This window comes from Pelodiscus sinensis, chromosome 10 (genome assembly GCF_052426305.1).
Source record: "Pelodiscus sinensis isolate ZL-2025 chromosome 10, ASM5242630v1, whole genome shotgun sequence".
NCBI classification, from domain to species: Eukaryota; Metazoa; Chordata; order Testudines; family Trionychidae; genus Pelodiscus; species Pelodiscus sinensis.
The window spans coordinates 15,936,903-15,951,171 of record NC_143061.1 but is presented as its reverse complement, the minus strand read 5'-3'; the positions used below and the strand labels follow the sequence as shown (position 1 = coordinate 15,951,171).

At 39.2% G+C, this 14,269-nt stretch overlaps 1 protein-coding gene across 6 annotated transcripts in view; it reads left to right on the top strand.

Annotated features, from left to right (window-relative positions):
- FNDC3B (fibronectin type III domain containing 3B) overlaps nt 1-14,269 on the top strand; it is a 392,858-nt gene that overhangs the window by 251,056 nt on the left and 127,533 nt on the right. For all 6 annotated transcript variants that reach the window (XM_075937961.2, XM_075937956.2, XM_075937959.2 and 3 more), the window contains exon 7: nt 6,956-7,014. In XM_075937961.2, coding sequence (XP_075794076.2) covers nt 6,956-7,014 — 59 coding nt within the window. The remainder of the gene's footprint in view (nt 1-6,955; nt 7,015-14,269) is intronic.

Below are 14,269 nucleotides of genomic sequence, written 5' to 3'. Positions count from 1 at the left end.
GGAAGCAGCCTCAAATGCACTGGATACTGGTCCAGAGCCTAAGAAAAGGAAAAAATATTACAGCTCTTCCAGGAAATGAGAGGAAAAAAACATAAAAAGCGTGCAAAGTATAAGAATTTTGTGTGGTTGGAACATGTCATCTGTTTGCTCCATTTGTTCAAAGTGGTAACCCATTAACTGCCATTTTACTGTGTGCCTTTTTTATTGTTGCTGTTGCTATCTATTTTCAAAGTCTAAATATGGGGTCAATTAGATCACAAGCCTATATTGTGTGTGGCTTTTTATAAAATGTGTTTGATCATAGAGTCAGTTAGATCCCAGCGCAAGTACTGTGTAATGTGCTCCTGAATCTAGGAAAGTTTTAATTTGTTCATAGCTTTAAAGTTCTCTGGTTACAATCAAGTCATGTTTAAATGAATACCATGTGCTTCTTTCCTCCCATAACATCCCCCCACCATATGGGCATAATAGGGGTTTCCAAGACTCCAATATGGAAATACTTGGGTGATTTTTGGGTCCAATTTGAGGGTTTATTCTGTTTTAGGGTAACAGCTGTTTTGAAGAGAAGGTTTTTGAGTGTTTCCTTACTAAGCATATATTTATAATGGGCCCTAATTCTGGCTGATTTTGAAGATATCGCCCAAAAAAGTGTACAATAGCCCAACAGAAGCAGTATTACCATGGCCATGTTATGAGAACAGGCCCCACTCTTGCAGATTATTTCTTCTAGCTACAGCTATTTTTCATGGTTTGAGGATATCATTCTCATCTCAAGGTTAAAAGGTGCATACCTAAGGATGCTGTCTGTTCTGTATGGTTCGTTGAGCCTGCCGTGCCATGGACTGCACCTTTGTGACTCCTGTTGTGACATGGTATCTCTATAGATTGGAGAGGAAAACTTCCTGATAAATTTCTGGCACATCTGTGCACCTTTTGCAGTGCGGATGTGACTGTCATGTAATAATTGCAATAGCCTTACTATTTTTTCTGCATTCTGTTCATGCATGAATAATTAATTGTTTGCTTATTTGGTTATAAAAAATCTCAAAGATTAACAGGCAGCCATCTCTGTGTGTGAATTTCCTGTCTCTTGCTTTGAAATCAAAAAGGGCTTTATTAATAACAATCAGAAATGTATCAAGAAGGATATCGTATAATGGGGAGTTTAGTGTCTTTTAAATTGTAAGTTGCACTTTATGTGACTGATAAAAGATCATTGCTCATATTTGAGCCACTCACAACCTCTGTAAATCTGGAACAAATTCTGAGAGAGCATATTGTGTTATGACTGGCGTATCTGCAAGCGTGGTGCTGTGCTTGAGAACTAGACATAAGGTTTGCAAGATTTTCATGCTGATGTCACCCCACTGGAATGGAGGGGATGTTGAAAAAGTAAATACTTTCTATAGCCAGAAGCTAAGTATCTACTTAATCTCTTCTTTTTCTGTGAAGGAAAAATTGCAGGACAAACCTAAAATCAGTAAACTGTATTTATGATGGAAAATTTTAATTAGTTTAAGGCTTGTAGCTATTTCAAACATCATGCATAAGTAGCTGCTATTCAAGTAATTGTGAAGGCCAGTATTTATGGAAAGTTTAAACTTCTATTTTTTCTGCATTTTTAAACTTGCCTTGCTTTAAAAAGAGGTGTTAGAAAAATTGTTTGTAACGTACATGCAGGAAGGAACAGGAACTTGGGCTAATCAAAATCTTTAAGAAGCTTTCTATCTGTGAGAACTAGCTTCCAACCATAATAACCACTAGCCTGCAGAAAATTTAGGGGAAAATTCACTCTCTTGCTGAGTTTGGGAGGGCTAGCACCAAAACAAACCCCAAACTTTGGAGAAAAAGGTACCAGAATGTGAATCTAGATACAAATTTTACAGCTGGTCAGTTTTGTATAAAAGGTCAAACCAAAAGAATCCGAAATCCAGACAACCGAGAACTTGAGAGTGATTTAAGATCCAGATTTAAAATGAATTTGTATAGCTCGGAACTATCCATAGCGTCTCGTAAGCATTCAGAAGTTTCACTTTTTCATAGATGATAACTCAGGGTTTTATAGTGTCTATTGGAAGCCTCCAATGAGTAATCAAGGAATCCCCCAAATTCCTGCTATGATGGGCATTTGAGGCGCAATGCCCTTAACAAATGGACGCTCTCCCAATTTCTCAAGCAATCACGGGTAATATTTTTGTTTCAAGAGTTTGCTGGCCATTAGAAACAGAGTTTGTGAGCCCTCTTCTTTACCATAACTGCAGTCATTGCAAGATATTAGTACTCTTCAGGTGGAAGCTACTCTGCTTGCACAGCCATAGCCAGGTGTTTTACACCTGCATGAGCTGAAGATAGCAGCTTCTCAGATTAGAATTCATTTTTGAAGTGCTCTGTATTATCCAGTAGTTCTTCCTAAGACCCTGACTTATAACAACATTCCTTCTGCTAATGGGGGCTTGGGGAAGCTGCTTTTAGGCTATGTCTAGACTGCAAGCCTCTTTCGAAAAAGAGCATCTAGACTGCAAGCGGAACTTTCGAAAAAGCAAGCTGCTTTTTCGAAAGAAAGCAGCGAGTGAGTCTGGATGTTCTCTTTCTAAAAAGCCCTGTTGGCATTCAAGAACGCCTTTTTTCGAAAGAGCACTTTCGAAAAAAGGCGTTCTTCCTCGTGAAATGAGGTTTACCGCCGTTGAAAGACAAGCCGCGTTCTTTCGATTTAATTTCGAAAGAACGCGGCTGTAGTCTAGACGCAGGTGAAGTTTTTTCGAAAAAAGGCTACTTTTTTCGAAAAAACCTCTGAGTCTGGACACAGCCTTAGAGACTGGCAATACAGTTCTACAGCTATCCAGAGTGAGTCACTGCAGAATCATTCAAGAGCTTCTTTTTAACTCCTCATGAGCTGCCTCCATAGGGCTCCCATTCCTTGTTGGCCAAGGAGAAAGAGCTCATGCTTGAATATGTTCTTAGTTAAGAGATTGGCCCCATCTGGTGGCAAAAATGACCAGCATCCTTCTGAGGGAAGGATCCATAGTCTTTCTAGTTCACCATAAAGGAGTGTGACCTGGAAGGATGTAGATGATCATATTTGTTATTGCACAGCTCTAGTAGACCACAGAAACCTGATAAGAATTCATCTGATTCATGAAATAGTAAATGAAAAACCTAAAGAAATGCTAAAACTGTCACCTCTTAATTTGTTCTTAATAATAATAATAATTAATAATACAAGGCTTTTTTGTTTTGTATTGAAAAGTTTTGTCATCTGTCCATGCCATTATGTTACCACTTGTTTTTTATATGTATCTCTATTGTCCATTGTCTCTTTAGTTTATATTTCCTTCCATTTAAGGTGTATGATCTATCGTCATCGTTAACATTGTTTATGCTGTTGTTTTATGACTCAGTACGATGTGGTGCTTTTTAAGCCTTAAAGGCACATAGCGTCAACTTTGTACATAGATGATCTGACAGTACATATGATGAACAGCTCTCGTCTCTCTCTATATATGGTGTGGAAATTATTTCCTTTTTCAAAAGGTTTTATGGTTTATGGTACTAACAGTAATGGAGTATGCCTAAGGTGACTAATACTTTAAAAAGTGGCAAGAATCGTGAATGAATGATACAACATCATGAACTGAATATGCAAATATCTCAAGTAGGCACAACATTAGTATGTTCCTTGCATTGAGTTTATAAAGTGAGTCTTTTTCCTGCACAATCCTGGCACTTTTAGGGAAAGGGATATCAATATGTTTCGAGGGACAGCAATACGTTTTGTGTGCCATTTTTATTTATTTATTTATACATGTTGAATGTTTCATTGCACATTCAAAGGAGAAAAGTCTTCCTTTGGTTATTAAACTATTATAAAAGCAAGTTTTAACCTGGTTTGTAATTTGAATGTGAGACTGCCTATCCTGAGAACATTGTGCATTCAATGACAAAAGTAATGGCAGTGCAAGTGTCTCTACATTGCCCAGAGTGCCATTGTGCCTCAATGTCTCAAACTGGAGTAACCAGTGGAAGTGCAAAAAAAAAAAATCAATCTCCAATATTCATCAAACCATGATCTCTCCCATGATACAGGCAACGGGTGTCATTAGTACTAGTGGAATGCTTTGCTGTGGTTGACACCAAATGATTTCACTCTACAGCAAAATGTCTTGTCAACAGTGTGATTAAGGTTATTTTTATGATTAAATAAATTAGTTTGCAAGCTTATTTGAGTGCCCATGTCGTAGGAGAAACATCTTGTCATCAGAACCTTCCATACTGTGTGATGAGCATTTTAAAGAGCTAGCTGTCTCATTCATAGGTGAGAGTCACACTGCCCATTTTCATCTTTCCTGCGTTGCATCGACATCCGTCTTTTTACTTGCTTGAGTTCTTTGGTGAAGGTTCTTTTACTTGTTTCCAGCTCCAAACTGACTTCTACTGTATGTGAACTGTCATGATTACAGGCACTTTACATCTGACATCAAGCCATTGTGAGCCTGGAGGAGTGGATGGCTGAGTTAGTAGGCATGTGCACGTGTGCGGACTATATACGTAGTGAACTGGGATCAGGGTTATGTTAACTTGGGTTAGAAAGCTGATGCCTTTACGTTTTTGTCATTGCTGGGGATACCCTACTGTTAGGTCTTGTTCAGCTCCAGGAATTGGAATGTCTTAAACCTGCAGCCCTGCCCTGCAAGGCATCAGAAAGGGCTTAGTTACTGTACAAAGCTATCATTTATCACAAGGAGAGGGAAGTGAAATTTCACTGAGCTTTAGGGTTGATTTTCATCTCTTATTTAGTGTGACACAGAACCCTTGTTAGAAAGCAGACTGAGGAGAGAAAATTCAGCCCACATGTTCAGGATTTAAGGTCAAGAAGGATTCAAACTTAGCTTCTGGGGCTGTAAGTGAGGGTGACGTAATGACCATAAAAGAAACTTTCAAAGGCATAGCTACCCACTGTAGACAGAGAAGCATTTCATACTGACATTCTTTAGAGATGAGCCCCTTTCAGAATTTTCAGAGCTGGATGCAAATTTCATGACTTCAGGCTACGGGTGCAATAAGACTAACGGGATTACTGGATCCCCAGTGTCCCTAAACATTGATGAACTTTGCATTTGGATCAACATCTTAGAATCATGGGGTTGGAAAAGACCTCAGGAGGTCATTGATTCTAACCCCCAGCTAAAAGTAAGATCAATCCCAACTAAATCATCCCAGCCAGGGCTTTGTCAAGCCGAGACTTTAAAACCTCCAGGGCTGGAGATTCCACCACCTCCCTAAGTAATCTCCTCACAGTGGGTCATAGAATGCTAGGACTAGAAGGGACCTCGAGAGATCATCGAGTCCAGTCCCCTGTCCTCATGGCAGGACCCGGTACTGTCTAGACCATCCCTGATAGACATTTATCTAACCTACTCTTAAATATCTCCAGAGATGGAGATTCCACAACCTCCCCAGGCAATTTATTCCAGTGTTTAACCACCCTGACAGTTAGGAAGTTTTTCCTGATGTGCAACCTAAACTTCCCCTTGCTGTAGTTTAAGCCCATTGCTTCTTGTTCTATCCTCAGAGGCCAAGAAGCACATTTTTTTCTCCCTCCTCCTTGTGATACCCCTTTACATACCTGAAAACTGCTATCATGCCCCTCTCAGTCTTCTCTTTTCCAAACTAAACAAGCTCAATTATTTCAGTCTTCCTTCATAGGTCATGTTCTCTAGACCTTTAATCATTCTCGTTGCTTTTCTCTGGACCCTCTCCAATTTCTCCACATCTTTCTTGAAATGTGGTGCCCAGAACTGGACACAGTAGTCCAACTGAGGCCTATTCACAACACTCCTATTAATGCATCCCAGAATCATGTTTGCTTTTTTTGCAACAGTGTCACCCTGTTGACTCATATTTAGCTTGTGGCCCACTATAACCCCCAGATCCCTTTCTGCCGTACTCCTTCCTAGAAAGTTGCTTCCCATTCTATATGTGTGAAACCTTCCTAAGTAGAGCACTTTGCATTTGTCCTTATTAAACTTCATCCTATTTATCTCAAACCATTTCTCCAATTTGTCCAGATCATTTTGAATTATGACCCTATCCTCCAAAGCAGTTGCATCCCCTCCCTGCTTAGTATCATCTGCAAACTTAATAAGCGTACTCTCTATGCCAATATTAAATCATTGATGAAGATATTGAACAGAACTGCTCCCAAAACAGACCCCCTACCATAAAGCCCCAGTCTGTAGAGTTGTCAAGTCAGATTTATCTTGTGTGTTCTGAAATATGCTAATTTATACACTTAGGATAACTGGTAAAATGTGTTAACACCATAAAAAATATAGCCCTGCTATCGTCGTCTTACTCAGAATTAGCTTAGGTTAATTTTTGTCAAGAGGCTGAGATTGAAAAGCACTACATATCATAGAAGGCAGTCCCACTGTCATTCCAGTGTCCGAGGCAGATTCTTTCAGGAGGAGTGGGCATTTACATTGGAGTTTTTTGCCTTTCTGTTATTTTGGCATGCTAGTGCATGGAACTTTTAAAAATGGTGGTGATATTTTTAAGCAGATTCTTGACAAAAGTAGACACATTCTTGAGCTTCAAGGAGTAGGCCAACCTTTTGGGTAGTGTTTTTGGCCATGAAACCAAATAATAAGCAGCTGAGGAAGTGTGTGGTTGTCAGTTCTGCAGCTGCAGTCATTAAGGCTTGAAAACTTCATTGGCCCTTCATTCAGACACCAGAATATATTTTTCATATTCATGTGTAAGGAACAGTACATTGTATTTTTTTTTCTGCCATTGTTACAAAAGAGCAAATTGTGCCACAAGGAACTGTTGCTAATGAACCAGTTCTACTGTTCTCTGTCTCGTTTCTAGTAAAAACTTCATAATGAAGGAATATAGAATTTGGTGACATTATTGCCATCTAATGGTGGTAATTTACTTTTTTCTGTCTGTTTTACAGAATATGACTCAGAAACTAAAAGAGTTCAAGACATTCTTTCTGGAATAGAGAAACCACAGGTACGTATTCCAAGTTTACAAAAAAAAAAAGATGACTTTCACAAATATGATCATGATATAATGCTGGTGAAATAAGAGATGGTCTATGAATTAGTATATGCTAGAATGTTGTATACGTGTATTTTCATCCAAGAACATTTTTATGGATCATAGTTCTGCAGTCCAGAGTACATACTGAGGCAAAACTCTCTCAATCCATACAATGTACACAATTTTTAGGTGTTATGTAGCATCTACTGGGGCTTAATTAATTGCTATGTATAGAACACTTTGTAATTCTTGCATAAATATATTAATTTTAGTTATTGTATCGTGTTATATACTGTAATGCACATATAAGGATATAAATAATACAAATATTTATTTGATATCACGTCTCCTATCCTCTGCCCCCAAGAAGGATAATAAATAAATCATTAAAAATATATCTGTGGCAAGAACAAACCAGATTTTATTTAATAACACTGAGAAGTGTGGAAAATGTTCCTGTTGCAAATTAGATCTGTCTGGCAAACAGATGCCACAGTGTAGACATTATGTTCACATGATATTCCGGACTTCATTCACAATAAAATCTGCATCAGTACATTCCTTTACAGGACTGGGGCTTTACATAGTAAAGGAATAAATGGGGGAATCTAAATCCCTAGTAAATTAAAGTTTCAGTGGTTTATTCAGCATTTCTTTTTAAATTCCAAATTTAATTTTTGTTTCCTACAAACTTTTTTGTCCTGAAACATGTGATTGTTAGTCTTTGGCTAACTCCTCTGTACTGTACTATTACATTTAACATGTCCTTGAGGTGCATTCATAAGCAGTGGACTGGTCTGCAGAAAAAAAGGAGTACACTTCGTGACTGCCATGGAATTGCTGTGTGTAATATACTCTAAGAATAGATAGATGTAATAATATCATGAATCCTATATATGACCTGGCCAGTGAGATGCAGTTATATGTTGAGTTGTAAAACTTTATGAAATGAATGTATTGTTCTAGTTTAATAAGGAGCTATGGGAAAAACTAGCAGGGAAGCAACCAAGTAGATCCTGGTAAAAATCTTAAACAAATGCTTGTTGAGCAGCAAGGGTGCTGACAGACTGTGTGGGTCCCGGGGCAAGCTGGGGTAGGAGACTGACTCTGCACTCTGGGAAGGGGCGGGGCCTCAGGTGGAAAGAGCAGTGCCGAGGCCAGCCAGCCCTCCGTGCCGCATGGAGCATGCAGCGTGCTTCTTCCCCCCTCAGAGCCGCATGGAGCTCCAGTGGCAATTTAAAGGTCCAGGAGCCAGTACTAGCTTCTTTGAATCTCCAGGCCTCAGGGCAACTCTTGCCTTCTTCCCCTGACCCCATCAGCAGGCCTGGGGGGCCAGTTACAAGACATGGAAGCAACTATTGGCTTTGCGAATCCTACATCCTGTTGCCAATGCAAACACCAGCTTTGTATTGCCTGGGAGCAAGCCCAGAGATCCAAAGAACCCTAGACATTTATAAAGCTCTTCTCAGCTACCCAGGGAGAGAAGCTAGCACAGAGAGGGACTTCTAAAGGGAATGTAAAGGAATGGGTCTATTTCAGATCCAGGGAATGGTGAGCCTTAACAAAAGGCAACCATGTGTAAATACTGATTTATTGTTTAAGATCTGCCTTCTCTTAACTGCTTTGGTTTCAAAATAAATAACAGTCTGATTGTCACGGGTTGCCACTATCTTTGCCCCTGGAGGGAACAGAGCCGCAGGGTCTGAGCCTTAGACAGGCCTATTGAAAAGCAGTTAGTACCAAGGGAGTGCTCCCAAGGCCTGGTCTGAGAGTGGGAGAATTGTATGATTCCATCCAAAGATGGGCGAGGGCTTGAGGCCTGAGAAGGGATAAGCTCAAGGCACTTTGCCCATTGTTCCATTTCTGTGAGACTACAGCCAACATTCTAAACCTCTGACCAGACCCCAAAGCCTCCATTGTTACAGTACATTTTGTTTCCTTTCCCCCCTTCGAATGTGGAACTGCCCACTCCTCACACATGCTCAAAGTTACAAATGGCCGATTGTGCAAGGCGGGCAGTATTCAAAATTGCTTCAGTCACTGTCTGCTTGGAAAGACCAAGTGGGTGAGATAATAGCTTTTATTGCACAAACTTCAGTTGGTGAGAGAGACAAGCTTTCGAATTACTATAGCTCTTCTTCAGACCTGGGAAAGCAACTTGGAGAATCAGAGAGTATTCCAGAGCTTGATTCCATTAGAAGAATTGAATATGTAACCTTGGAAGATTGTGAGAATTCTAAAGTTAAATCTCTGACCATTTTTGGTACATTTTAAAAGATTTTATGGTCATCTCTGAATCCTGTGTAATTGGACTGATGGTAACTAAGGGAAAACTTAACAAAGAGTCTAGTAGCTCCTTAAAGACTAACAAAACATGTAGATTGTATCATGAGCTTTCATGGGCACAAGCCACTTAATTAAGGCACTTAGCTTTATAGGCAGAGGGATAAAACAATAGTACTGAAGGTTGGACCTCTCTGGTCCGGCACCCTTGGAACTTGAGTCATCCCAGACCAGGGAATTTGCCGGACCAGGAGAGGTCAGAGATCCCCAGATGGCTGCCCAGCTGCCAGCTCCTCTTCCTGGGACTCTCCGCCCTGCTGCTGTCCTGCTAAAGCTGATCTTGCTGATGCTCCCTGCCCTGCTGCCCATCGGCTATGACGGAGGTTCCCAGGGGTTCCCCTGGTAGGGCTACCCCGACTTCATGCTAGTAATAAATGAATACTGTTGACCTTTTTACACCTGGGTAAATAAAGTTTGGAATCCTGTGGGCATTTCAGAGAGAAATAGAGATTTCTGTTAGTCAGGTGTGTCTTTGGTGCAGTTTTGTTTATTTACAAAGAATGAGAAAAGTGCTGTGACTTTAAACACAGAGACTCAAGAGCAGGAAATGGCTTCATTCGCTCAGAGCACCAAAGGAAGCTCTAGGCCTGCTCCCTGACAAAAAAAAAAAAAAAAAAAAAATCTCTTCCCAGGTTTCTTCCATATTTTCAGCTGCTCCATGTCTCTGGCTCTTTCTCTTTCTCTCTCTCTCTCGATCTGTTCTTCTCTGATCTTCATTTGTATAATCTTTTTTCATACACATACCTGTCCAAAGAAAGCCCAAACTTAGTCTAAAGTTCCTGAGTGTGTGGACCTACTTTTTGTCTTATATGGCACATAAACTTGTAGTTATATTAATTGAAGGGTGAGTTCATACCTATCAACCTCAGTGGTGTTTTAATTCAACACGGTAGCATGTCTTCACTCAGCTCATAAGAATAACATAGGCTGCCATCATTTATTGCGTGTGTACATGTGTAACATATACAAGTATGTTTATATAATATGTACATATAATTGGTAGTGTGAGAGAAATGATATTATATAATTGCCATTGCTTCAATAGTATTAAAATATTTGTAGCCCAAACAAAACATATATAGAAAAGAAAAATAAAATTGTTTAATAAAAGAAATACAGTGTATGTAAATTAAATGAAATTGAGGCAGCAGTGAATCAGTTGGAAGTGGACTTAAATTCAAGCAATGAGTACATTTTATAATATCTAATGTTGCCACCTATTTCAGGAAACTGCACATAGATCATATCAAATTTTATAACAGAGCCCTTTAAAGGATTAGATTTTTCCTAGGATTGTTTGTTTAACCTGAAATCCAAGTGAGTTCCTAGTTCTGAATGTCACTGACCAGGTATTCATTCTTTGAAGCAGCCACCCCTCTAAGGGTATGTCTACACTAGCTCGTTAGTTCGAGCTAGGTAGGCAAATGAGGGAAACCAGAGTTGCAAATGAAGCCCGGGATTTAAATATCCCGGGTTTCATTTGCATCTTCCCGGGCGCTGCCATTTTTAAATCCCCATTAGTCCGAACTCCATGCCCGCGGCTACACGCGGCACGGAGTAGGTAGTTTGAATTAGGATCTCTAATTCGAACTACTGGTACTCCTCATGGAACTGGTAGTTCGACTTAGAGATCCTAATTCGAACTACCTACTCCGTGCCGCGTGTAGCCGTGGGCACGGAGTTCAGACTAAGGGGGATTTAAAAATGGCGGCGCCCGGGAAGATGCAAATGAAGCTTGGGATATTTAAATCCCGGGCTTCATTTGCAACTCCGGTTGCCCTCATTTGCCTACCTAGCTTGAACTAACGAGCTAGCATAGACATACCCTAAGAGAGGAGAAACTTGAGGACAAGCTTAAAAAATGGCTGAGTGTCACTGTTGTGATCCAATGGAGTGGATCTACAGAGAAGCTAGAAAGATTATTGCACCCTTTCAGCAAATGCTGACAACTGTACTTGGGAGAAGGGAAAAGAAGCCATACAGGTGTGCTAGTCTGAGTTCAAATGAAGATTGGATTGTAAATAACAGCCTGTTCCTCCTGTCCTTTTAACTCCTAACGATTTTTGCCTGATTGAGGACTGCAGCATCAGACCATGATTTGAAAAGGAAACTGGACCTAGTAAAAGCTATTAGCTCATTTGACCCTCAGGTTTTTCAAACTTGGCCTTTGGGGAGCAAAGGAATGCAGCATTCGGTGTTGTTCGTACACCTACAATAAACCCCCTAATCAGAAAAGGCCCGTGAACGCTAGGTCAGAGTTTCAAAGTAAACTTGTACAGAAACCTTGATTATTGTTCATGATCTGAATAACTGGAAGATTGATATTTATCAGGGTTGTGCAAGGCTTGGGATTATTTTATAAGGACTTTGGTAAAATAATTACTCCCATCACCTCGGTAGTGTATCAAGCAAATGTTTACCGTGTAAACTGAAACGATTGCAGAAACTAATTAGCTGGGCTTTCTACTAGACACTCAAAACTCCTTGTGACAAAGAATGTGTAGTAAGTAACTTCTTGATCCTAAATTTAAAAAAAAATCAGTGAAAATCAAATACAGTAGCTAGTAGGACAAAGTGGCTCAAGTTACCCAACTGGAAAAATTACTTCTGACAGCATTAACCTTTCCATCTGCATAAGGACAGTAAACAAAGAGGAATCATCCACACACACAATAAAGAATTGCGTTTCCCTTGAGTTGTGCAAATGTATTTGTTTTGATTTTCACCCTTCTGTGCATAGTACTATTGTGGTTTGTCATGCTAAAAATTTGCAGTTTCTCACTTCATCTAACAATCCCTGTATGTATAAATAAATGCCATGCAGCTTTTGCAAGGGTGTCAGAAAACCTGTTTGTCATTTTCACAGTTTACTTGAGCATTATTTTAAATGTTACCTGTTTATTTTAAACTCACTTTGTGATACCAGCAGTTGCTGTTTGTTCACCACTAACACAAGTCAGTAGAAGAATTAGAACTTGGCTCTTACGCACCAAAAGCTTAAAACTGTAGCACTTCAGCTAATGGATTAACTCATGTACCCAAATTTTCTTGTGTGAAGCCCATAAAATTTAGAGTTTCTCTTTAAGAAATGTTAAGAGAAACTTGACTTTCTACAAATCGCTGAAGTTCATTAAAGGACAGGGCTTGTTACCAGATAGAGAGCATATATACGTGTGTCCTAGCTAGTAATCATAAAAAAAAATTCAATAAAACATTGGCTGGATATTGTGCATCAAGTTCCAAATCCCTGTCTTTATGCATGAAAAATAATTATGCAAGCATTTGTCCGTAATAATGGAAGAAATCTCACAGTAGTTCATCTGGTAATAATGTATGTCCAAAAAATTTGTTTTGATCTTTATATTGCAAAATTCCTTTTTGGCCAATAAAGCACTTAAATGATCTCATGTAATTTTTAACTGTAAATATATTTAGTTTTGGCTATGATTTCATTCTATTAGGACACCTAAGAGATTTCAATTTCTATGTCTGACTTGAGACTTTGGGTTTTTCTTATAGATGTCTGGCTAACCCAGTCCAATTATTAACAAATCCAGTTGTTTGAAGCAAATAGTTACGCTAGGACAATGGCAAGAGAACAATAAATGATAGGAAAATTGGTGCAAGACTAATCTGTGAAAGGTTCTTGAGAAATTTTTGTAATACTACAGGATGAACCTCTCTAGTCTGGCACACTTTGATCCAGCAACTTCTCTGGTCCATCATGATTTTATTTAACCAGATGTCCACTTATGATGAGTGTCGCCAAGTTTCCCTTGGTCCCATAAAATTTGTTACAGCCACCAGTGCTGGCTTTCCGTGTTCTGTGCTTTGTTATTTAACTCTAATTTACCCCGATGTCTTTTAAGAGCCAGTAAGCAATGGAAATGTTGGTAATGGTGCTAGACAAATTTGATCTCCTGTGATTTGGCAAATTCTCTAGTTTGGCATCAGTCAGGTCCTGAGAGTGCTCGATTAGTGAGGTTCAACTTGTACTTAAAATTTCATGTTCTAAAATTTCAGTTTCTGGTTGAGAGATATTTTGGGCATGGTTAACTACATTTACTGACATTAATCCAAAATGTTTACATTAAGATGAGAGAGACTTGATGCTTTCACTTCTCAGTATGTTAAAAAAATTGATTTAGGACTTGGCTTAGAAGCCATCTGCTTAATATATCAAGACCAGGAACAACAGTTAAGGTGCTTTTCAACTAGAGGCAATGTATTTTTCAGAAGAGATGTTAAATGATCTGCATTATAGACATTAAAGATTTCCAGTGCTCTTTCCTGCAGGAAAGTGTGTCTTTAAACTCGGCTATTCCAACCCTGTTCCCAGAGAAGCTACGTTTTTGCAAACTGTGTTCGCCCTCAAGGGGTAAATTCCAAGCACAGTTGCACAGCCGATTAGGCTTGCAAGTACTGTTATCATTAATAGGAGAAGAATGTCAGATTCCTGTAGAACAGTATAGAAAATGTATAACTGAATCTTTAAATCATTCAGCTTCTTACACCTTCTGGCATACCAGAGATTTTTGCTCCCAGTATTTTGGAAAAATCTGCTAGAATGATAAAACCAGTAAAAGTTGTCATGTAGCGGAAATCATAAGAAACGTAAAACCTTGTGCTCTGGAATGTAACCTCAGCTTCTTCTCACGTAGGCTAATTTTTTTTCCACGGTTACATTTGACATTGCAATTTTAAGAGATTAGTCATTTTCATTATCTAAACTCAAGGGATTATGTGGCAGAATGCTGAGGGCTACAAAATAATTTCTCAGGGATTTTTTCAGAAGAGTAACTTAGAAGTACAGTATTTTCTTTCCGGGGTAGCCACTGTAAGCATTGATTTTAGAACATTCATAGTTTTTTTCCTCTCTCAG